At 34.2% G+C, this 25,822-nt stretch overlaps 1 protein-coding gene across 1 annotated transcript in view; it reads left to right on the forward strand.

Annotated features, from left to right (window-relative positions):
* LOC145277836 (tryptase-like) overlaps window positions 1-24,956 on the forward strand; it is a 458,673-nt gene extending 433,717 nt beyond the window's left edge. The window contains exons 9-13 of the mRNA XM_080129761.1: window positions 2,043-2,100; window positions 3,522-3,639; window positions 9,619-9,777; window positions 18,473-18,609; window positions 24,477-24,956. Coding sequence (XP_079985887.1) covers window positions 2,043-2,100; window positions 3,522-3,639; window positions 9,619-9,777; window positions 18,473-18,609; window positions 24,477-24,641 — 637 coding nt within the window. The 3' untranslated portion in view covers window positions 24,642-24,956. The remainder of the gene's footprint in view (window positions 1-2,042; window positions 2,101-3,521; window positions 3,640-9,618; window positions 9,778-18,472; window positions 18,610-24,476) is intronic.
* The last annotated feature ends 866 nt before the right edge of the window (window positions 24,957-25,822 follow it).

Genomic DNA, 25,822 nt, shown 5'->3' on the forward strand with positions numbered 1-25,822 from the left:
AGAGATAAGAAAAAAAGAATCCAGCAAACAAACATAGGAGAGACAGAAGATAGAAGAGACAAAAAGTGACAGCTGAGAAGAAAGAGAAACTACCTTACATTCATTAGATTTATAGAGACGGTTGCCGATTTAAGTCTATACGCATGTTTATAATTTCTTCATAAGATGATAAAGATGAAATAAACCCTGTGTAGCGCTTTAGTGCAGGTCAATTTCTTTTTTCCACTTTTGAAATTGCTATGAAACGCAGAGAAGTGAAATTTGGTACACTAGAAGAGCATAATTAGGTGCCTTATTTCTCTGATTTTTGTGGAATTTGAACAAATATTTTGAAAATTATGCTAATTATTCTATTTTCTTATAATTTTAAGTGTGTATCACTTTATTGCAGGTCTCCCAAAATTCCTAGAAAAGGTCGATTGAAAGCTAGTGAAAAGGAACGTGTTGCTTCAGGCCTTACAAAAGGTTTATCTCTCATAGATCTAGCCAAAAAGCTTGGGAGAGATTGAAGAACATTGTCTTCATTCGTTGAAAATCCAAACATCAAACCAAGGAAGGACAAAAACACAAGAAAGTCAGTTTCTGCTTGTGATGTTAGAAAAAATCACTGTCAACTAATCAAGCAGCCTGGTAGCAACAGTGTCTTAAACGAAATTGCAAGAGCATTAAGCCCATAGCTAAACCTGTTTTAAACCAAACTCATAAGGAAAAACGCTTGCATAGGTTCAGAAATACATGAAAACCAGCTTTGAAAATGTTCTTTTCACTGATAAGGCCAAAGCAACCCTTGATGGACCAGATGCGTGGGCAAAGGTTTGGAGTCTTCTTGGATTCCCTACCCCTCATCGATTCTGTCATCAACAGAGAGGTGGGGGTGTCATGTTTTGGGCCGAAATAATCTACGATGGATAAATTGGACCATTTAGAGTGCCAGAAGGTGTCAAACTGACAAGCCAGTCTTAAATTTTATTTTTAAATGAGCATTTTTCATCATGGCTTGATGAACTTCCATTGGCGCGTCACGGCAAATTGATTTTTATGCACGACAATGTGCCCTCCTACTCAACCAAGGCTACAACATCGTACCTTAAGTCATTAGGCATTAGTGGAGAAAATGTGAAGACACCTTGTTCTCCTTATATAAACCCAATTGAGCAGCTCTGGTCAATAAGAAAACTAAAAGTTTATGAAGGAGGTGTTCGATTTTCGTTGAAGGATGAACGTTGGAGGAAGATTTTGGAAGTTTCACATCATCTCAAATCTGCCAATTGACATCATCAGTTGACAAGAGACTATTCAAATTGATTTTAAAGTATGGGAATTATGTTGATAAATAAATATTTCCTTAAAGAAAATAATGTGAAATTCGTTCTTGTTTTTGGTTAATATTGTTACTGGATATGTTTCATATAAATAGAAATATGAAGTTTGATGACCGAAAATATACATTTTTAGACATTTGCAATAAAGTGATACACACTTAAAATTATCAGAAAATAGAAAAATTAGCATCTTTCAAAATATTTGTTTGAATTCCACAAAAATCAAGGAAATAAGGCACCTTGTGATGCTCTTCCAATGTAGTAAATTTCACTTCTCTGCGTCTCATTGTAACTTCAAACTTAAAAAATAATGACTTGCAATAAAGCGATACACGGGTTTAAAGTTCCAAACAACATGGCTTTTTGAAAAAGGTTATTTTATTAAAGTCTGATTTCTTCAAGTACAAGGGACGTCTCAAAAGTAATGCCTCCTATTTATTTATTGCATACAAATAAAAAATTTTTATATCAAATATCCTTAAATTCTATTATAATAGGATGATCAAAAATATTTTGTTGACAAGAAGGATAACAATAAAGGACAGAATCCAAATATTTGAGTCACCTTCATTTGTGTTTCATATCAAACTGGATTTTAGTGACAAATCTTCTCAGTTGATTCTTTATGATATTTTGATCCATTGCAGATTTAAAAACTGACTTTTTCCTTTCTTTGTATTTATTCATATCTTTGTGTTTTTGTTTTTTTTTGTGTTCTAGTTCAAAAGCAATTCCCGCAAAGAGTTGGACGGCTAGAATGGCAACAACGTCATTAAAAGTTAGTAAAATTTGAAATTTGTTTTTTTCTGACTTTTTACAGCACTTGTGAGATAAAAAAAAAAAATAATTATCCACTGACACGTGTTTCGTCGTCTACGACTCATCAGAGTGACTGAATCTAGCGAGATTCAAAATCAGGCCCCATGATAAGAAGCCTAAGCCTCTACCACCGGATCATCTTGCATGACTGCTGGATTATCGCATTTTTATTTCATAGTTTTGAAAACAATACATATGCCACTCCCCATTTGGGGATATCAAATTGGTCAAAGAAAAAATTATTCCCAACTCGCATTTAGGTAAAAATGTACTCTCATAAAAATAATTAAATCTATTCAAAAAAGTATCGCAAACAAAAACAAATAAACATCTGCATAAAAACTGAGTATAGATTTGCATCCGGGTGTAACGGTATGTTATATTCTTCCGCCAAATGTGCCTCGGCCTTTGAATAGATCTGACATTTTCTTTTTCGGATCAAATGGTTGTGTTTTGCTCCTAATGGTATGTAAGATTGGGTGGACGGTTACAAACTTAAATGCTGCAATGCCTGGCCTATCTAACAGTGGTTCCTCAAGATTAGGGATAATAAATATTCATTATTCTGTTGCGAGTTATTTATGTGAGAAAGTGCAGTGATCATGCCAGTCATTATGAGTGGAATATGTCTCGAACCATGCAGGGCTCTGTGGGTATCTGAAATAGCCGGTAGATCCCTCCTTAGTTTATAGATGTGTTCAGGGATGGCCGTTATATCTATCTCAAAGTCCTGCTTGAATTATAACAGTACCTTTTTGATGGTGATGTCGGTTCATCAAGGTTTACTCAGGATGATTTCTGATGGCACCCAGCCTCCAGTCAATGCTTCTGTGTACACTCTTTCTTCCTTTGATCCTCGTAGTGAGATTCTTATTTGGGGTTAGTCTTGTATTTGCTCTGACCTTGTCTGTGAATTCTGTTGCAACTGATTCTTCACCACCAATTTGTTCTGGTTATTGCAAGAAATATTTTGCTGTGACTTTATTGTTTTACACTGATGTGCACGTTTGTGAAGTCTGGAATAATTTGCAGACTCAGTGATAGCTTAGGATCTATGCACCCAAATATAATTCTGCTTTATCCCCCATATATCAAAGTGTCCACCTGACAGGGCCTTGGTTTCTCATCAAGTTTAAATTAAACATGTTAAACAAAAGGGGGCATCTCTCACTGGAATGACTGTTAACATAACACTGTCTCTTAAAAATTAAGGTTTGGGTGAATTTGTTTCATGGCATATTAACCCTATTTAATGGCAAATCTAGTTTGGGGGAAAGTTTTTAGTATGTTCAAATATTTACTACATTCTACTTTGTTGATTATAAATTACAAATTCTTCTAATTATTCTTCTTTCTCCTCTTCTTCTTTTTTCATAATAGCCAAACATAAGAGAGAAAGTCCTTCACATTTTTGGAAAAATCTTTCGAAAGATGAAATGGCGTCAATGGAATGTAAAAATCGCAAAGGTGATCGTTTATCCTGATTTCCAAATTAATGGTAAGACTATTCATTATTTTGTCACTTTTTTGTTGCTTTTTATTGTTGTCCATTTTTTTTAGTTTTTGTTTTATAATGCTGCTCTTTAATTAAGATATCCTGCATATGTTACCATCCAAAATCTTTCAGTTTCAAGATTGAAGCCCAGACCCATATTTAGACCTGTAGATGTCTGCAAGACGTAATCTAGGCACAAGATAAAAAGAAAAGGAGAAACATATTTCATTTCAAGACTTCTGCAATATCTTTGAAGAACTTGTTTTCTAATAAGAAATTTGCAGTTTTAAATAAAATGATTTTTATGAGAAATTTTAAACTGATTGGCGATGTCACTGGTGTGCAGTAAAAATCTGAAAATCATTTTTTCCTGAGGGATAGGGGAAGGGGCTTGTCAACAACAAGCAATAGTCGCAGCTCACTGTACTATAGTTGAGAAATTCACAAGAATATCTCTATATTTAAAGTTAGGTATTTTTATATAGTTATCTATAAGTCAAGCATATATATATATATATATATATATATATATATAATCATCATCATCATCATCATCATGCAGTCCGTCAGTCTTGACGATGACTAGTCCGGGCCCCAGTGCTTTATCCTTCAGTGTTGGCATAGTCTTCTTTCTGTGTGAAACAACCGGTCACAGGCACTGCATATGTGGGTGCCAGTGTGGGTGTCTCAGCTCTAAGGCTAATCTTTCTCTCTATTTCTTTCTTTCCTTTGTGGAAACTGTTCCGCCAACCACTCCTTTCTTTGGATTGTTCCTCCTAACTCTCGACATTGATGTTCATTGTCTTCAGGTGCTGCTTTGTTACATCTTTGTAGCGAAGCTTCTGACCTCCTACCTTGCAGGTTCCATTTTCCAGTTCCCCATAGAAGATCATCTTTGGAATTCGGTTGTTTTCCATTCTAGTAATGTGCCCGGTCCATCGTAGTTGCATAGTAGCAACGGTAACTTCCACACTATTTAGGTTTGCTCTCCTGAGAACTTCCGGGTTTGGTATAAAGTCACTTCATTTGATCTTCATGATCCTTCTCAGATGTCTCTGTTGGACGGCTTCCAATCTCCTTATGTGTTCTCTATACAGAGTGTAGGTCTCTGCTAAGTACAGCAGGGCTGGCAGGACGATGGTTTTGTAGACTCTACACTTTGTCTCTAGTCGGATACCGGCCCTTGTCCAGAGCCTCTTTTCTAGCTTGCCAGAGGAAGCACATATGCTTTGGATTCGGCAGCTTATTCCTTTGTCAGCACGGTTATCAGATATTTGAAGATTTCAACAACTTTTAGTACCTTGCCGTTGATTATTATTATAAGCTCTTGTGGGTCATTGTTATCTGGTGAGGGCTGATACATCAATTCAGTCTTTTCCATGTTGATTTGTAGGCCTATCTTCCTGGCTGTTTGAGAGAAGGTATCAACTATCCTTTGCATCTGAGCTTGATTGTCAGCTATCAGAGCAGTGTCGTCTGCGAACAGTAGTTCTGTTATCAGCTCCTTCCTTGTCTTGGTCTTGGCCTTCAGTCTTGCAAGGTTGAACAGTTTCCCATCAGAGAATGTGTGGATGAAGACACCTTCTTCAATGCTTTGATGAAGCAGCATTAGGACGGCTGTCAGAAATAGGGTGAACAGTGTTGGGGCCAGTACGCACCTTTGTTTGCATCTAAAACCAAGCTTCTCTCTTTCATCATAATCGTTTTGGCCATCATCTGGCCTCAATTGAAAGGAATGGCTCTCGTCTTGCGGAAGCACCATGTCTTGACAAGCTTCTGGGAATAACTTTCACTCCTATTCTCAAATGGAACACATATATCAAATCTGTTACCAAAATCGCTGGGAAAATAGTTGGATCATTCTACCACTTCAGTAGATATCTCACTACCGATCGAATCCTCTGTGTAAGATCCAAGTACGTCCTAGGATGAAGTACTGTTGTCACATCTGGGCAGGAGCTGCTCGGCACACCATATTTTGACTTGATAGAATTCAAAACCAGCTTTGAAACCTAGTAGGTGATGCCATTTTCTCTTCTCTACAATCTCTTTCTCACAGAAGAGACGTTGCGAACCTGTCTCTGCTTTATCATTATTTTCATGGCAAGTGCTCGTCTGAGCTCCACTCTATGGTCCCCCTTCCCAAACTTTCACAAAAAGCACTGGATTTCAACAATTTCCTTCACTCTATATCTGTGCCTAAATCTAAATGCAGATTCCATGAACAAAGCTTCTTTGAATTGCCCGCCTGTAGAACACTGCTCCACTGGTCTGCTTTCTGACTGATTAAGTCCAATGTAGACAAGTTCTTGTTGAGCCGTCCCCTTAAATTATCCAAATTCCAACCAATCTACACTATTAACGATTACCACACTACCATCTTACATTCATTAACCTTTATCCTCGAGTGGCCTTTGGGCCTTAATAAGTGATAATTCCTTTGTAAACAAAAACATGTATATGCGTGTGTAACAGAATGGCAAACAATAATTTCTTTAATACAAATCTTAATTTCAAGAGGCAAAAAGGAAGTGGAAAGCAAAAACAAAAAAGAGGAAGGAGAAAAAGAAGTGAAAAGGCTGAGTCAGGAAATGAGTTGCCACTCAGTATACTTGGGAGGCTTTAATTCTCCCTTGCTAACCATACGGTTTCGTTTCTCTATACTTTCAATGATTTTCTTTTCGATTTAACTGTAAATTCCATATCTTATACAATGATTATTATTTGTATATTGATATAGAATTTTTTTAACCATTAACTCTTGAAGCAATGTCTTCTAGGCAATATTGTTCATATTTCTTCATAGTTTTAATTTATAAAATAAAATGGCTGCGCTATCTATGTCTTTTTTCGAGAGAAAATTTATTTAATGTGAATTTTTTGCTACTTGCCATGTATTTTAATAATACTGAGTAATCCACCGATGAAAGATCCGGTACTAATTTTGGATGTTCTATGAATGGAACGATTCATGAGTACCGAACAATAAAATGAATGCAACTTTATATATATATATATATATATATATATATATATATATATATATATATATATAGTCAGCCGCATGCAGTACTGTTTCACTGTTTCATAGCTCATCAGTGCAGCTAGACAGGCAACTGCCTCAAGCCAGGATCAAAACCCGACCGCCCAAATGACAGTCAAGGCTTCTCACCATCGCACTATACGGCCACTGTATGGGTAATGAATTAACGATGTTTTGACATAATTCAAATGCCTCCACTCCATTCGTTTACACAAAGAGCGTCGCTTAATACACTAATGGTAGTTTATATATATATATATATATATATATATATATATATATATATATATATATCTGGGTAGTTATTTTTGTGATTATCCGTTAGAAGCGCTGAGTGAAATTTGAAGAATAAAACATGTATAAATACATTTGAAGCCAAAACTGCAACGCGAAATTTTTTATAAAATAAACAGGTGTTTATTTTTAAAGAAATATATTTCGGAGTAAGACTCCTTTATCAATCTTTTTTTTTTTTTCTGTTCCTCCTCGACATGATGTAGTGGAAGATAGTTCGATGAAGAGTCAATCTGCTTATTTTATTAAAAAAATTCGCGTTGCAGTTTTGGCTTCAAATGTATGTATACATGTTTTATTCTTCAAATTTCACTCAACACTCCTAACGGATATACACAAAAATAACTACCCAGATTTTCAAAATGCGCGACCATGTGTCACCTATCCGGCTTCATAAAAACCCCGCAGTTAACAACATCACGTGGACTCTTCATCGAACTATCTTCCACTACATCATGTCGAGGAGGAAGAGGAAAAAAAAGATTGATAAACGAGTCTTACTCCGAAATATATTTCTTTAAAAATAAACACCTGTTTATTTTATAAAAAATTTCGCGTTACAGTTTTGGCTTCAAATGTATTTATACATGTTTTATTCTCTCTGTCTGTCTCTCTCTCTCTCTCTCTCTCTCTCTCTCTATATATATATATATATATATATATATATATATACTAGCAAAAGTACCCGTCGTTGACTGGGTTCAAAAAAGCCTACCGAAAATGGACTTGATTTATGAAAGGATTGTAAAGAGATAGCTTCGAATTTGGGGGTATCAAAACCAAAGCAAAATATGATGAAAGTAAAAATAAAATAGATAAACCCCATAATTTATTATACCATACCTGTTCACACTGAAACACTTATCACAATATTCTGTGGATCTATATTAAAAAACCTTATTAAACTTTGTTACATATTTCCATTCTATGGAGGTGAGGCGCGAACGAACACCCCATAATTTTATTATACCATATTTCTTCAAATTGAAACATAATTATCAAAGTATACTTACGCAGATAGATATGAAATGTCTTTATTAAAGTTTGTGCTTATTTCCATTCTATGGAGGCCAGGCGCGAACGCAGACCCCACAATTTTATTACACCATCCCTATTTAAGTTAAAACATACTTATCAAAGTATTATTATGTACATCTATATAAAAAAACACTTGTAAACTTTCTTTTTTTTTTTTTTTTTATTTCCATACTTTGTGGACCAGGTACGTACGCAGACCCCACAATTTTAATGAATCATCATTATGCCAGATCAAACATACCCATTCCTGTGTCTCGATACATCTTCTATCATTATATCTGATCAGTTTTCTATAATAGTTAACCATATAGGAGCCTATTCGTGACCAGACACACACACACACACACACACACACACACACACACACACACACACACAGACGTTCAGCTTTATATTATAGATATATATTGGGAAGTGATACACGATATACCATTGGCGTATTAAACGATGCTCTTTGTGTGAACAAATCGAACTTGGGTATTCAGACGATGTCAGAATTCACTGTTCGCACAGCAGCTTGACTGTCATACGGGCGGTCGGGTTTCGATCCTGGCTTGAGGTAGTTGCCTGTCTGGCCGCACTGATGAACTGTGACACAGCAAAACAGTACTGTATATGGATGAGTATATATATAATTTATCTTTTGCAATGTAAGAATTAGCGATGGTATTACAATCGTATTGCACTGTTGCATAAAATGAATAAAATCTTTGTAACTGAAATGTAGATTAATATTGTCATAAATTTTATATATATACATATATATACAAACTTCATATATATATACACATAAATACTTTATATATACTTTCTGGTACCTAAGGTACTTAAGCTTTTATGCATTTTTATTCTCATAACATTTATATGCTAGTTAACATGTCGCAGAATCGATCTTGTAAGCCTAAACTTACTTATTAATAGTATATCTTTTTATTTTTTATTTCATTTAATTTGTCTATTTTCTTTTCATATATTAATAAAAATAGTAACCGTTTTCTATTTACAATATTTAAGTTAAGGTTTTCTCTTTTCATTGTTATGTAGTTAAATTCTGTTTTAAAATTGAAGACTTTTGCGAAATCGGCTTAATAGTCTAAGTCTATTTCTATTTAACAATTTTATTTAATGCCTTTTTTTTTCATCCTTATGTAAACGAATTCTCTTTTGTCATTAAAAACTTTTTAGAAATCGGATTATGTAGGTTTATGTAGGTCGGATTATGTCTGCGATAGGTTAAAGTTAATATTTCTTTTCCTTTCGGGAATTTAAACTGCATTTTTTATTTTTATTTATATTACAAGATATTCATACTTTTAACTTTTAAAGTTAAAAACAAAAAAATATCCCAATAACTAACTTTCCAACAATTTCGGAGGAATAAATATACACTGGATAAATACTTATTTTTACGATGGTAAAGCATATTTTTATGCCTTTTAATGTTAAAGAAATGAAGTTTTAGTGTGATTTTCCAAAGTAGAAAGAGACTTTAGATCATTGTAAATATGATAATCATTTTCAGTAATTATTGTGCCTACGCATTTCTTTGTCAGATTTGAATTTACACAACCATTTTCATAATTTTATGTCATAAATTTAATTGGCAGATTTCCATGATGATATTGCATTACTCAAGCTTTCTCACCCGGTTCCGACTGAGATTATATCAACCATCCAACCAGTTCCACTTGCTCCAAAGTCGGCTGTTCTTTTCCCTGAAGCCGGAAGTATGTGTATGATGAAAGGTTGGGGATGTACTGAAGGGGGTAAGTAACAGAAAAAAGCAATTATCAATTCATATCATTATTTTCTCCACATTATAATGGAACGCATAGATTGACTCTTAACTGATACACACATCCCCACACACATACGTATATCTATCTATCTATCTATCTATCTATCTATCTATCTATCTATCTATCTACCTACCTACCTACCTATCTATCTATCTATCTATCTATCTATCTATCTATCTATAAAAGTAAACGTGTCTATGTGTCTGTGTAAATTTTCCTACGTAATAACTCTGTCAATTTTAAGTCTACAGACTCGAAATTCGATATACAGGGTACTGAGATTTGGGAAAATCTTTGTGATCGGTTTTCGACCAGAACTTTGGCTGTTAAGTTCAACGATTTGACCTTTGAGAATTCTACCAAACTCCTCCGACAATTTGGGGTTTAAACACTTGAAATTTTAGATATAGGTTCCTTGGATATGGATTTAACAATAACTTGATTTGAGCCCAAAAAATAAATGTTATGGGGTTAAAATTGGGGTCAAAGTTTAAAAAAAAGAATTGACCTCTGCAGACTCTACAAAATTACTCAGCCAATTTCTCGTCTAAGAATTTGAAATTTTACATAAAGAATATTCAGAGATAGGGCAAGCTTTTTAATCGGTTTGGGTCGAAAATTTAAGTTGCCAAGGGGTCAAAGTTCAAAAGATTTGACCTTTGCGCTGTCTAGCAAACTACTCATCAAATCTTGGGTCTAAACATTTGAATTTTTTTTTTTTTACACAGTGATCACCACTTATCAAGGCCCGGAAGCCACTCAGGGATAAGGGTTATTGCAAGTACAATACGTTAGTGTGGAGATTTGATGAAGTGTTTACTTAAGGGGGTGGTTCATTAGGAATTTGTTAACATTGGACTTGAAGACATCCAAGTTGTAGTCCGGTGGGAAGCAGGCAGACGGAACAGAGTTCCACAGGCGTGCAGTTTTAAGAAAGAAGCTTTGTTCATGGAATCCGCGTTTTGATTTAGGCACAGATATAGAGTGGGGGAAATTTTTCACAGTGGATTCGGCTAGACGGGTGTTTTTTGTGAAAGATTGGCGAGGGGGGACCAGAGATTGGAGTTCAAACAAGGACCTGCCATGGAAATAACGATAAAACAAAGATAGGCTCACAACGTCTCTTTTGTGGGAGAGAGGTTGCAGGGTAGAGAAAAGGGCATCCCCCACTAAGCCACGAAGTCTATTTTGTACTCTGTCAAGGCAGGATAGGCTGTTTTTAGCAGCTCCTCAGATATGGCAACAGTATTCCATCCTTGGACGTACTTGGCTTTTATATAGATAGAGAATTGCATCAGTAGTGAGATATCTTCTGAAGCGGTAGAAGGATCCCACCATCTTTCCAGCGACCATGGCAACAGACTTGATGTACGTGTTCCATTTCAGATCAGGAGTAAAGGTCAAACCCAGAAGCTTGTCAAAACACGGGGCCTCACCCAGACGAGAGCCATCCATCACAATTGATGCCAGATGGGAAATTCATACATAACGGGTATTCGGACATGCGGCAAGCATTTTAATCAGTTTTAGAGCGAAAATTTGGCTGCCAAAAGGTCAAAGTTGAAAGAGTTGACCTTTGCAGATTCTACCAAATTCCTCCGCCAATTTTGGGTCTAAAGACTTGAAATTTTAGATGTAGGTAACTTGGACATGGGTAAAACTTTGTATTTTGATTTGAGACCAAAATAATAAATGTTAAGGGGTCAAAATTGGGGTCAAAATTAAAAAGTTTGACCTCTGTGATCTCTACGAAATTACTGACAAATTTTGGTCTAAACATTTGAAATCTTACATAAAGTGTATTCACACGTAGGGCAACTTATGAACAGTACATAGGGCCCGAGTAAAGCCGGGCTGAACTGCTAGTATATTTATATATATGTGTGCGTATGTGTGTGTGATTTATATAGACAATATATATATGTTTGCAATATATATTTCTTAGTAGAACATTCTAAAAATTTCAGAGAGTATTTGATGATTAATTAAATTTCAATGACTCTGTCTTTACTCATTACCATTAATCTTTTACAATATCAGAATTGACGATGGTTTTACAATTGTTTTGCAATATGAAATATGCAATGACCCACTGCTTTTCAGAAACCACAAAAACATTTTAAAAATATCATTTAGGAAGTTCATGAAAAAACAGAAAACAGACAACATTCATCCATAATCCTTCTCCCCAATAATAGGATGATACAATTCAAATGAGCTTTGTACGATAGATTCAAAATTAATTTGAATTCTGTCATCTTAAGGAGGGATTGTCACGTGAGTCTTTAATTATTTTTTTATAATAGACTCGATGCTCATGTATATCCTGCCTTGATAAGAACGTCACTGCCATTTGATGCTAAGTCTGTCAAACATAATGAAAGCATGTGTATAACAGCAAAGAATATGGAGAAGAGCGTTAGTGTCGAAATGTCACCTCATTATCTATTGGAATCTCCTCACACAAGCGCTCATTAAAGGTGACTCAAGCTTTCATGTCTGCATGCTTGATCATGCCCACAAAAAGTGATGGATACCCTACTTTACCAAGAAGTATTCATGAAGCATCATAGTAAACGGTACTGAAACACTCTTCCTTGATACCATCCACCCAGTCTTTGGGTACATGTGTGCCATGTCAGATCTTAGTGATAAGATTGAATAATGCAAATGTATTATTTTTACTTTCAAGTTCAACAGACCATTTTGATCAAGTGTTTTGCCAGTTCTAATTTACTTCTACTTTTGCACGACTTGGTAACCGATTCATTCTAAACAACACACAGTAGAAGATTCTGTACGGCATTCCTATTCATTACTGAAAGAATATTAAACAGTGTTTTTGCTAGCGCTGCATAATTTTCTGTGGTTCGTTGACAACATAAAATTTTGGAGGCCCAAATACTTGATGTATTAATACAGTTTTTTTTGTGCTATCTATTCTTTGAATTTCTGTGAACACCATTCATTCTTGTAAAGTTTCTTTGCAAATTTTGTTAGTGTTTTTTTGTACTTGATTGATCTCTTTAAGAATTGTTTAATTGTGAAATCATTGTCATTAAATCATTAAATTATGTTTCCAATGTTTTTTTTTTAATTTCACACCAAGTTGTTTTATGAATAGCTAGTTTAAATTTCCCTTTTTATGGGAATCGCTTAATTCTACCTTATAATTAATTCATGATCAACAAAATATTAAGATTTTGGATTCTTACCTTGTTGGCACTTTTAGGGGCTAAAGGAAAAAAAACTGCTACTACATTTGAAACTGACTGAACGATGGACGGACGGTGAAACGAAGCGACCTGTTCTCCCCAGGGTCTAATCTCAGAAAGGGCTTGGCATCCTTTCTGTGATATCACTTCGCCTGGAGCATTGACCGAATCACGACCCGGAAGTAGGAACACCTATCTTATTTTGCTTTCTAAGCTATATATAACACAAATGAATAATTACTTATTTTATACCACTTTTACGCTATTATTCTAACTAGAACGATATTTTCCTATCTTTTTTGGACTCATCTTGGGTCTATTTTACGATGACGGATTTAGTTAGGGTCTATTAGGCTTTGATATTCGGCATTATAGGGCCAGAATACCCATCTATCCTAAGAAATGATGAATGTGGCGACAGCCACAGTATTTATAAAAAAAGACAAAAGCGTTTGTGTGAGAGAGAGAGAGAGAGAGAGAGAGAGAGAGAGAGAGGTGGCAGAGGAAAAAACAATCAAATTAATGATACGTTTCTGTAGTTTATGAAGAACTTTCAAATGGAAATTCACCAGCCTACATATAAAAACAGTGAATTTTAAGAAAGATTTGATAAAAAAGAAAGATCAAAAAGTTTACAACCGACTTACGATTAGTGCCACATTCCGCATCCCATGTACGTTGTATCTAGATGATCACACCTCCTAGTGATGATAAAGTCAATCACATGAGCGTATTTGATTATGTAGTCATGGGCTTTACTTTCTGATTAGAAAGTATGTTAGCTCTGATTAAAATGAATTCTGAACAAAATTGAAGTAACTTCATTAGAGTTTATTTTTCTGATGAATCAAAGACATCCCATGCTTCAAAGTCATTACCAATTTGAGCATTGAGATTAGCCAGAATAACAAGTTTCTCATCGGCTAGAATGAAACAGACGGCATCATAAAGATGCCTTAAAATGTTATGGTAGCTTGCAAAGTTAAAATATAAATTGAGAAGACCGTTGCATCTCGACCACAAAATTACTCCATGGCCACTCTAAACGTTATAAGGTTGTTCTAATTAAAAAAATAATAATAACAATATTGTTTCTATGGTTTCTTCTTATTCATCCTCTTTTCTGACTGTGTCGTTGTCTCTCACATTAGCTGGAGGGTGTATACGGGTTCACAAGTATAAAATGAAAAATAAAACACAACACAAACGGCAACACATTTTGCAAATACCAGCTGCACTCTGGGTGTGTGTGTGACTCCATCGACCCTCTATGCACTAAAGTCCAAATCTATATTTTGTCGATATTTTGCGGTGACGTCAACTCATCTCGATCTCCATCTGTCTAACTTCCAGTTGTCCTCAACTGAAAACTATCCCCCAACTATTGCAAAACTCATTGCCACACCTAAACTGCCTGTAAACTAAATCTATATCTTTACATTCGGTCTCTTGTCCACTACACCTTGATTTACAATCCTATTCAGCTTGTACCTTGATGAACAACCTCTTCTCTCTTTTTCTGCTGATAAACTTATTCTTTGTTTCGTTTTTGTTTTTTGTTTTGTTTTTTTCCTCTTTATAACACTTGGGGGTGACGTCTATAGTATCACAGATCTCTCATGCTCAACTTGTCCTTTATTGCATAAATTACAAACACAAAAATCATACAGTCATATTGCATAAGTTATACAAAATGCATACATTATTCATAATTTATGAATCATCAGAGATGTGGCAGTCAACCCAGAAACAAGAACAACAAAGCAAAACCCGACCGAATGATTTCAAAACTGGAATCACAAGTGTGCATTTAACCCTTTTGTCATCCAAAGGATATTTGTACTCTGAAATATACAATATATATATATATATATATATATATATATATATATATATATATATATATATATATACAAAAGCAATTTCTTTTTAGACAGGCTCCTGCACACTGGTACATGTTTCTCATGCTAGATACATCAAACCTTCAACGAGGTTGAAAAAAAAGGAAACAGGAGGAATTTTAACTCGCCTCCTACAGAATGGCTTTTTAACGACCTAGAAAACTTTCAAATTACCATTCATTTTAACAGGCATTCTGCCATTTTATTCTCCCTTCCAAAACAAATGTCATTCTTTTTACCTCTTCCAAGAGGACTTTTAAATCACCTCTTATATAAATAAGCATTCTGCCATTTTACTTTCTTCCCTTCCTCTCCAAAAAATCAGGAGGATTGTTTTCACCTCCTAATCAAAAAAATTTATCCACAACTTGTCAGGTATTCTGCTAATTTTCTTTCTTTCTTTGTTTTTTTTTTTTTTTGTTTTTCTTTTTTGACAAACAACGTCCTTATATAATTTTACGCAGACAAAACAAACATACTATTTCTATTTTTTTACAACATTTAACAACAATATTAATCAACAAAACTCACACCATAAAGAAAATATAATTATATCATGTGACCTATATAGGTTGTTTTTCGTTTTCCTTCTGATTGTCTTTCTCATTTTCTTCTTTTTTTTTTTTGATAATCGATGAAAACAAGGTCCTCATACAATTTTACCCAGAAAAAACTGAAGTAGTCTTCACAGCAACAAAGGATATTTTTAGTCAAGACAATTTGACCTAGCCATACAGCTGCAATGCATGACACAGACTTTTGGTTCATTTTCTTTTTCATTCTGATTGTACTTTTTTAAGTGAGGGTCTGTCTGTCTGTCTGTCTGTCTGTCTGTCTCTCTCTCTCTCTCTCTCTCTCTCTCTCTCTCTCTCTCTCTCTCTCTCTCTTAGCACAAATCATCGGCTTGCTTACCTTATTTTTACTTTTCTACCAAGTGTATCGTGGATCAGAAAACAACATTAAACTCTAAAATTCTCGGCTTTATTCCTAACTAATCACACAGCCTCCAAATATTACCCCCCCCTCAGTCTTCTATTCATTTATCCACGTTCTGAATGCACGTCACATCTCTACTCTCTATTTCTAAACACATTGTTTGCAGTCATTTTCCGTCTGCCATTGAGTCGTAAAACTGATCATGCATCGCATGCTAGGTGAAAGACACAATCTTCATCCACAGAGTTACACTGTGTTTAATATCTGAATTCCCGGATGCCTCTTTTCCAGCATCCTTCAGAAATTCATATCTTGTGTTCCACCAAGTCAAATTACCATGACTTATGTTAAACGATGTTAAATGTTCGATGTTTCTCAATTACCACCCCTCCATTCACTACTATGTGATGCATGACCAGTGTGTGGTGCGCTCAACAGTTGGGAACCTTAACAAATTACACTTCACGCAATACCTCCCTCATAAGATCTGCCATGCTAGTTAAAATAAAAATTACTTTGCATTGCTTTCCACTTGTTAACCGGGAAGTGGAGAGGACAAATGAACCTATCACAATTATGAAAACTAGTGAAATGGCTCACCGCTCTTATTTCCAATCTCATTTCCACTTCTAGGAAAGTCACCTCCACAAAGGTACACAGAGTAACTGAGAAAAAAATCGAAATGAAAAAAAAAAATCAACAAAATAAACAGATATGTATACAGAAAAAAACTATTACTTCTTTAAATATACTGTCTCGCCAAACAAAACAAAATACAAAAAAATGAACTTGTTTCCATTATTCTATCTATAATACTTGGGGAGGGGCGGCAATAGCATCCCCATCATCTCGGCGTTCATTTTTTGGGCTTACCAACCTAGCAAGGTGTAAAGTTACGTGTTATTTCAGTAAACTGATCATCATCAGAGATACATGTCTTTGATAGAGCTGTTCTTATTTCAGGTCAATTAGACACACTTTAGTCCAAAAAAGTTCTTATATGCCAACAACCAACATTGAGCTTCATTCTTTACTTTGCAAATATTTTAGAGTTTCTTTTGCAGTCCTACTGGAATAAAATTACTTTCACCTACAGGCAGCAAACCAGCGTTAATGTGACAGGCAATGTTTGGTACATCTTTTCTAACACCTTCCCAGGAATTAGGGTGAAGACAACAATGATTTTAGGATAAAATTTGCAGCTTCCAACTGATCTGCAAACCTTACTATTCGTCCATTATTTCAGTGAAATAATAAACTTGATGGCACCCCCCCTATGCCATTTGATTTACGGCTAGGGCTTAGGTTGCTAGATATCAGAACAGTGGGTAAAAATGGCATAGCTGATAGGGGCTAAGTTACTTAGGGATGTTTCTGTCAGGGTTGCCTTACCCTAAGTCTTTGGTTCAATAACCTTAGTCTACAAGGCAGTGAAGTTCCAGTTTTACAGTGCTAACCACTCACTATTCACCATTCACATGCTGATTGGAGGAAACTCTGTTTTTTGCTTAGATGTCCATGCACCAGTCCTTAAGTACAATATATATATGATTTTCAGAACGTGAGAGATTATACATAATAAATTCCACAGCCAAACAACATTGCAACCCACAAGAGCCATGACAGTCAATGAACCGGAAATCCAAGACTTGAATTTCACCCTGATTTGGGCTCATCAGTTAGACACATCCGGACTCAGGATTCAAAACACGAGGCGTTTGCTCAGTTGGCAGAGTGCTTGCCTCGCATGCAAAAGGCTCGGATTTCGAATCCTGAGTTCGGATGTGTCTACTGATGAGCCCAAATGAGGGCAAAAAAAAAACTTCAAAGATGTGAGGTGCCATGATGTGACCCTCACTTGAAATCACACCAAAGACCATAACCGTGGCCTTTGTTTTACTCACTCTGGACACGTCCCTGTTATCGGTGGCAATCCAGCGATGCATTTTGAGGGTGCTGGCAATGGTCCTGTTATCATAACTTGGATCGGTAGAGAGCATGAGTTGTACAGGGGTTCATCTCTAATCTTGCTCGTTGAACATTGTGTCACTTTCAAACATGATAATAGGCTCCTACCGCTCTTGGGATTTGTACACAACTGGCAGACTAGTAGATGGTCTGCATCATAAAAAGAAAACCGGTTTTCATCAAACGGAAATGGAATCATGTCATCTTTTCTAGGGCAACAATTATATCGTTCCACTCTGTGCTTTTCATTTTTCACATAAATTTCAATAAAAAAAGTTTGAGTCATTATAAAAACAAAAAAAAACTGATTTATATATAATGTTAGAATGCAATGCATACATGTGTGGGGGGGTTACTAGCATGGGTATTTAGATAAGATTGTTCTCCTTCATATTACGATGTGAAAATTTCATAATGTGAAAAACTGAAATTGATGCGCACAAATTAAAGCAACGTCCATAACATGAAACAATGGATTTTTATGGATGTGATTTGCTTTTAGTCGTTTGGAAAGACTGAAATCATTAAATTTCAGGTTTTTTGCTGATTCCTTTTGCTTTCTTCGATATAAGCTAAGAAAAATTTATTTTGTGATTCATGTTTTGTTTCTATGAAATAATTTCTTGATTGCATTTCTTCTAGGTGGCAGCGTCACGAAACAGGCCCGGGAATTGAGCCTCCCAATTATGTCTAACAGCGAATGTTCTCACTACTTTGGAGTTGTGAGTGAAGAGAAGATCTGTGCAGGATTTACAAATCATGCTAAAGGAATTTGCCGGGTAAGGCAAGAAAAATTAGAACCATAGTTTGATGCTTATAATCTTCTATCTTCTATAAATATAAAAGCGAAAATGTGTGTATGTATGTTTGTATGTATGTATGTGTGTTTGTATGTCTCGCAAAAACTTTCGACACAGGTCACGGATTTTCGCCAGATCGGTATCATTTTAACCTTCCAACCTTCACCCGACAAATATCGAAAAATTGGCCAAAAACATTAATTTCTTCACCCTAAAATCATCAGTTTTCTACAGGGAGGGGTCAGCAAAAACCGTCCTCTCATGACAAGTTCGCTTCTACGCATGCACAAATGACGTCAGAACATGATTTAGTTTAAATATTTAAAAAAAAACGATCCAATTTCGTCGACGTCGTCCTAGCTCAGTTGCTTAGAACGCGGGGTCATTATCTAAAGATTTTGGGTTCGAATCGTGGTGTAAGGTGTCTTTTTTTTTCGATTTTTTAAATTTTAATATTGAAACAGGGTTATTTAAGCCAGTGTTTTTTTTTATTTTTATTTTTCAGATTTTTTAAAGAAGTTTTAACGTTCGTTTTTCTGTTTTATTTTTCCATCACATTCGCGTTTTCTTTTTTTTGTTTTTCCTATTTTTACATTTAACATCCTTCGTTTGCCTTACGTTAGTTTTTTGTAGTGTTTTATTCGATTTTTTAAAGTTTTAACATTTTAATATTTAAAAATATTTACTTCGCTTATTCTTCTGTTTTGATTCTTATGTTTTTATATTACTAGCCCGAGCACACACACCTCTAAACACCCGGGTAATGCGGGGTACCCCCCGCTAGTAATATATAAATTCCAAGAGAATTTATCAAAACCTATTTTAATTTTTAAACATGTTTTCAACACTAAAATGCACGTTTACACTTAATAATCAAGAGTGATCTTGCATAAGCGATATTTTTCATTTTTGAAACTATATTATATATTTTTGCTATATTGCATTTATTGAATTAAAAATTAAAAATAAAACTTTATATAACAAAAAAGTAGTTACCAAATCTGTAGCATTTGGTTATTCTAGTGAATATGATACGAGTCGTAAAAAAGTCTTCGCATTTTGTTTTCCTTTTGGAAAATCCGATCTTATTGACATTATAAGAGTTTTTACCCAATTGACTATGAAATGTTGCCCCCCCCTGGTTTTGAATTTAAAAAACATGACGATTATATTCTAATCTATGGAATAGTCTTTAACCTTGAATACACATTTTCCATCTATAAAAGAGAGTATTATATCGACCGAAACTTTCACGTCTTTATTTCCCCTTTATCTAATGCAATGGAGATCTATACCATTACCACAATGGTTTGTATATGGAAATAAAGTTACAAAATTTAGCAATTGTTCAACCTACATTAAAATCGTAAGAAGAGCTATATTCGATTTTAGACGAATTACAAAAAATAACAAATAAACCAAAAGACCATCCTCCATTTTCTACAGACCTAACCCGTTACGCCTTACTATTGAGATATACATTTAGGCAAGCTTGTAAATTACTTTTGGAGAAATTTCCATTACCACCTTTTTCTTTATTCACAAAAAATTCAAAGAAGTGGCGTGGGATCAATTACAGCAGTAAAATAATTCTTGGAAAATGAAAATAACTTTATAAGGGAATAATAATATTTATGGTTAATGATCTAAAAAACATCAGTTGTTAAATCCTGTCCTGAAGTAACAGTAAACGACGACTGGCTTTCTCAGCAAATCCTAAAATTTATTTTTCAACTGATAAATTTTGGATTTTTTGTTATTAGGAACGTTGTTGCAAAACGTTTTAAAACGTTTTAACCCTGGGGAGAAAGTTTTTTTTTTTTTCAAAAGTTTTAAAAACAATACTTTATTTTGGGAATTAGGTTATCAGCAAGAGGATTAATATATCATGCAAGGACCGAAACATAGTCATAAACGCCACACAAACCAGTTAAAAATATTATTGTTCAGACGAGACATTACCAGTAGAGGAAGAACCGATCGACACCATTTTTGAGACATGTTGAATGCCTGAATGTTGAATGCCTTTAATATTTTACTTGATATTTGAAGGAAACGCATTAAAACTCTTCCTAATTCTCCCCAAAAGTATTTCTGTTTTTTTATTCTGTTTATTTGTTAAAAAAATATTTGTAATAGTTTACTGAACAAAAAGAAGTTTGTATTTCCTACTTTTACATTTGAGATCTCAAATATTTCTGTTTCAGATATAAAGCTTGATCTGATTTACAAAAAGTATATGACAAAGATATGAAATGCTACATTACACAAGGCTCCAAAGCTAACATTTGCATAAGTGGCAATAAATAAAAATGTTAATTTAGCTGTTACCATTTTTCATGAGACAACTATTGCAGCTCGTAAGAGCTATTCTCCTGTTCGAGCTGACATCTCGAACTTCCTTAAATTGATATCATGTGAATAATATCAAATTCAAGAAAAATGCTCACACCTAATTTTTTGAACAATGCAGTCATTGTAAATGATGGAAAAATTGATTTCTACAAAAGATTATCTGATTGGATTAAGTCTTGAACACAAATTTAAGATTTTTATCTGACGAAGCAAACTTCCAAACTTTTGTTATAATTTTGAGAGGGCAGGATATATTTATGCAAGAACTTTTAGATGCATTTATTTTCATATGTAGGTTTCAAAGTGATCCACATGAAAATACATTTTCTCAATATTGACAAATGCGTGGTAGTAGATTTAAGCCAGTTCAGAAGAATGACAAAATTCTATTTTGGCCCTGCAGGAATCAAAAATAAATAAGCTCTCTTTGTCACCAGACTGCAAAGAAGTAGCATTTATAATTTTTGGATATATCATAAAAAATTAAACATTTTCAATGTGACATGTGTTCCCTGATCATGGTCGGCAGTAATAGCGATGAGGCTACAGATAAGGAATACTTCTGATTTACTTTCTCGAGGTTTTACTGTTCCATCTAGGAAAATGTCAGAGTTTGTTTGTGTTTTGCTATCCTTTACAGTAAAAAAAAATCATGAATCTACAAGAATGTCTGCAGAAAAAGGTTTGGGAATATATTCTCCAAAATACAGTTTTACATGTGAAAAACACATTGAAAAGGCACTTACATTTGCAATAAAAAATGTATATTTTACAATAACAAACAAAAAATTTCATCGGATGAAGTTTGAAAGAATATTGTTGAATGTTTTAAAAAAAAGAAAAAGGCTCAAAGAAAATTAATTTTAAAGCGAAAATGTTAAGTTCTTTTTACTTCTGTTTTTGTATTATTGCATAATATTTTCTATTAATATTTGTTTCTTTGCCAAAAATATTTTGTTATTTTATTATTAATTTTCTGGAAAAACCTATGTATGTATTGTTTACAGTTTTCATAATTGTTCAGATGAATAAAGACGATAAAAGAAATCAGTAAATCTGACATATGGCACTATATTTATGAGGGGGACGTCCTTCTCAAAAACCTGAGCAATAAACCACCCATTGAGAGCAACACAGCGTTTTTGCAGAGCACTATATGAAACACAATGGAGACCTTTACCTACGTTCTTGATAAAAACAAAACGTTCGATAATTTATGCAGAAGGTATGAAGACCTTTTTAATGTTGATTGCAAAGACTGGCTTGATGCAAAAAAATTTTATAAAAGTTAGGAACTACTGAACACAGCAGATTCGTGGACTACATCCCACCTAAAAAAATCACTAATCTGGAATTCACAGAAACCTGCAGTTCCAATACTTCACAAGAAGTGAAAATGTTTTAATTTGATTAAGTGAGATAAAGAATATTATCTAGCATTTATTATTTAGCATCAGTTGTAACAACTTTAAGCTAGCAGAATTGTCGGCATATGAGTTTGAATCTTCATTTTTATTCAAGCCGACAAAAAATGGCGAAATCAAATGAAGAGTACTAGCAAGACTCGAAAGAAACCCCAATTCTACTGTAGAGTAAAATTGGATTTTCTTTCGAGTTTCGCTAGTAGTCTACTAAAAACTTATATAGGATTACAAAAGGGTTGATCATGAGAAGCGATTCTAACAACATAGTAGAATGAGGCATAGCATATGTCAGAAAAGTAAATTATAAATAAAAACAAAGCATACTCCAGTAAAAGAGAGAAAAGAATATGACTATTCACATTTACAAAACAAGTAAACAATGCAATAACAAAAGAAATTACGATGGCGAATCATATTGTGAAAAAATTTGTCCTTTTCAAAATAAAACTTGACAAAATTGTGGCAAGTTGGTTATAAAGGTCTGCATTGTAGAAGCAAAAGCAAGGTAAAAAATAAAATTAGACAGATATGATTCAACGAAAAGTCAAACAAAAATGTAATAGTCAAAATATTTTATAACTAAAGTACAGTTTGACGCTTCCCATAATAACTTTACATATATGTACGAAACTTAACAAAGCGACTTTGCAGAAAGCACAGAAGTCAGCCCATACTGTGACTGACAATAAAATTAATTTTATTTGCGAATTATTTTTACCAGTAAACTTGAACGGTACACTTAAAAAAGTAAAAAAAAAAATCGTACTAAAATCTCTGAGGATTTATTTAGAACGGATTGGATGAACAGTTTTAACTTTGGGATCGTTCAAAAAAAGTCGGATGCTGATGATGCTGAGGATTTTAAAGTTGAATTAAAACAAAACTTTCTCAAAGAGTAGGCAGATGTACTAAAATAAAGAACGCACGACCCATTTAAAAAAGAGAGAAATGTTTCATTCGTGACAGTGAACATTCTTAAAAAGAGCACTAAAAAGGCACAGACTACACAAAAAGATGGAGCCGATCAACAACTCTTGCAAGTGTATAGAATTACAGCGAATCTAAAAACTCTAAGAGCAGTCTAACCTGCTGAAACCATGTTCGCACGGAAGGTGAGATCAGATTTTGATAAATTTCGTCTGAAACAATCTAAACTGCATAAGACCACAGTGGTACCAAAAAGACGTTTTAACCCCGGAGAAAAAAGTTTTTTTTCAAAAGTTTTAAAAACAATACTTTATTTTGGGAATGGGATTATGATCAGCAAGAGGATTGACGATATGCTGTATATCATACAAAGACCGAAACATACTCATAAAACACGCCACATAAACCAGTAAAAAAATAACATTGTTCAGATGAGACATTACCACCATTTTTGAGACATTCGATGTCGACCCTCTCTAACCAACCCCAGAACAGCGATGGTAAGACAGAAAATTCACCAACCCACTAACTATCGAACTAAAGCTGAAAAGACATTAACAGTTTTTACGGTGCAAAAAGGCATAGGTAGGGTGTGTTATGAGAACTCACCATACACAATATATGAACTCTCCTAACAGTATAAATATACTGAATATACTGGTACAAATGTACACCATATTGGCATTAAGTAATACTACTCTCGTTCTGTCTCGTAAATACAATTGCTTTTTCTAAACTGTATCCGTATCCAAGTCTTTCTTAGTGACCTTTCCTGATCACAACAGTTTTGTATATATCCGATTCTTTGATGCTCAATAAGCATTTAGTAGGCTGACATGTGTGTGTGTGTGTGTGTGTGTGTGTGTGTGTGTGTGTGTGTGTGCGCGCACGCGCGTGTGTGTGTGTGTGTGTGTGTGGTTTGTCTGATATCAAAAAGAGTCGAGTGAAAAAAAAGACAAAAAGGAAACGTAAAAATATAAAGCACTGCAAATAGTATTAGACAAGTTTATAAATAATTTTTGTTTTTTGTTGTTGTTATATTTTAATCAGATTTTAAAGTTATTAAAAAAAACTGAAAAACATTTTTGCAATATGTATACATTTGTTCTTCTCTATTTTGAAACTTCTTATGCATTTTAGGGTGACAGCGGCGGTCCTCTGGTTTGTCCATCGTCTCATGGCTGGGTGCAAGTTGGAGTGGCATCATTTACAAGCAAGGATCATCCTGAGGATTATCCAGGAGTCTTCACACGGGTGGCAAAATACAAAGATTGGATTGACCAATCTATGAGATTGTATAGTTGATTAACGATATCTTAGTCAAAATATACGATTAATATTGACTCGTCTGATATTTTTTTCAAAAATAATTTCACATTAACAATTACATCATTCAATGTTAAAGAATTAGTTTTATTCACTTAGTTTTTACTGTAGACTTTGAAACTGATGAAACCTCAATCATTGTGTGTATGTGTGTACGATAAAAAAACATTTGTTTTATATTCCAGTGAAGCTCAATATTCAAAAATTTAAATATTTCAAAGTTTGTAGTAAAAATAAATAAATTTTAATATTTCAAAGTTTGTAGTAAAAATAAATAAATTTAAATATTTCAAAGTAATGTTATGCTGTAATTTATTGTCAGTCCCTAGAAAAATCAAAACATACTTGAAACAAATTCAAAACAAAACGTACCAGAATTGTTGCCAAGTGAAAACTGTACATCAATAAATGAAATTCTATACAAAAATCGTCAACAAAAACACCAAAAGATCACAATGGTGAAATCGGAATTGAATCACTTTAAACAAGATTGGAATTATTCAAATGTTCAAAACCAAAGTTTTTCATGCATTGAAAACGGCTCATTAGGAAGAAAATGATGCTTCATTGTGTTGAAATTTTAAAAATATATATGGTTGATTGGGTAGAAAGTTCAAATATGTTAGGTAGAAAATTTTAAAAAAATGGTTCATTAGGTAAAAATGTAAAAAAAATGTGGTTTATTTTTTAATGGTTCATTGAGTAGGAATTCGAAGAAATACGGTTTATTGGGTAAAAATATGGTTTATTGGGTAGAAATTTTAAAAACATGGTTTATTGCATAGAAATTGAAAAGAAATATAGTTTATTAGGTTTAAATGAAAAAATATGGTTGATCAGGTCGAAATATGAAAAGATCTGCTTCATTGGTTGGTTGGTTGGTTGTTTTTGTTTTACGGCATATCAACATTTTTCAGGTTATTTAATGCCAAATCTAGTTATTTTGAGGAACGATTTTTAATGGAGTATATTTGTTTTTTAAGCCGGATTCTATTTAACCCATAGTTGGAACCCTAAGAGATACTACCACTCCGGGTCAGAGTGGACCTGGGAGCAATGACAATTAAAGGGTGGCTCCACACTCCCCAAGGCCCACAAGGTGGGGCCTCACCATCGGATATAGTTTTAGGTCATATCCAGGACCGTCTGCTTCATTAGAT

This window comes from Euprymna scolopes, chromosome 6, assembly GCF_053919585.1.
Source record: "Euprymna scolopes isolate OS-2025 chromosome 6, ASM5391958v1, whole genome shotgun sequence".
In the NCBI taxonomy this organism is placed as follows: Eukaryota; Metazoa; Mollusca; class Cephalopoda; order Sepiida; family Sepiolidae; genus Euprymna; species Euprymna scolopes.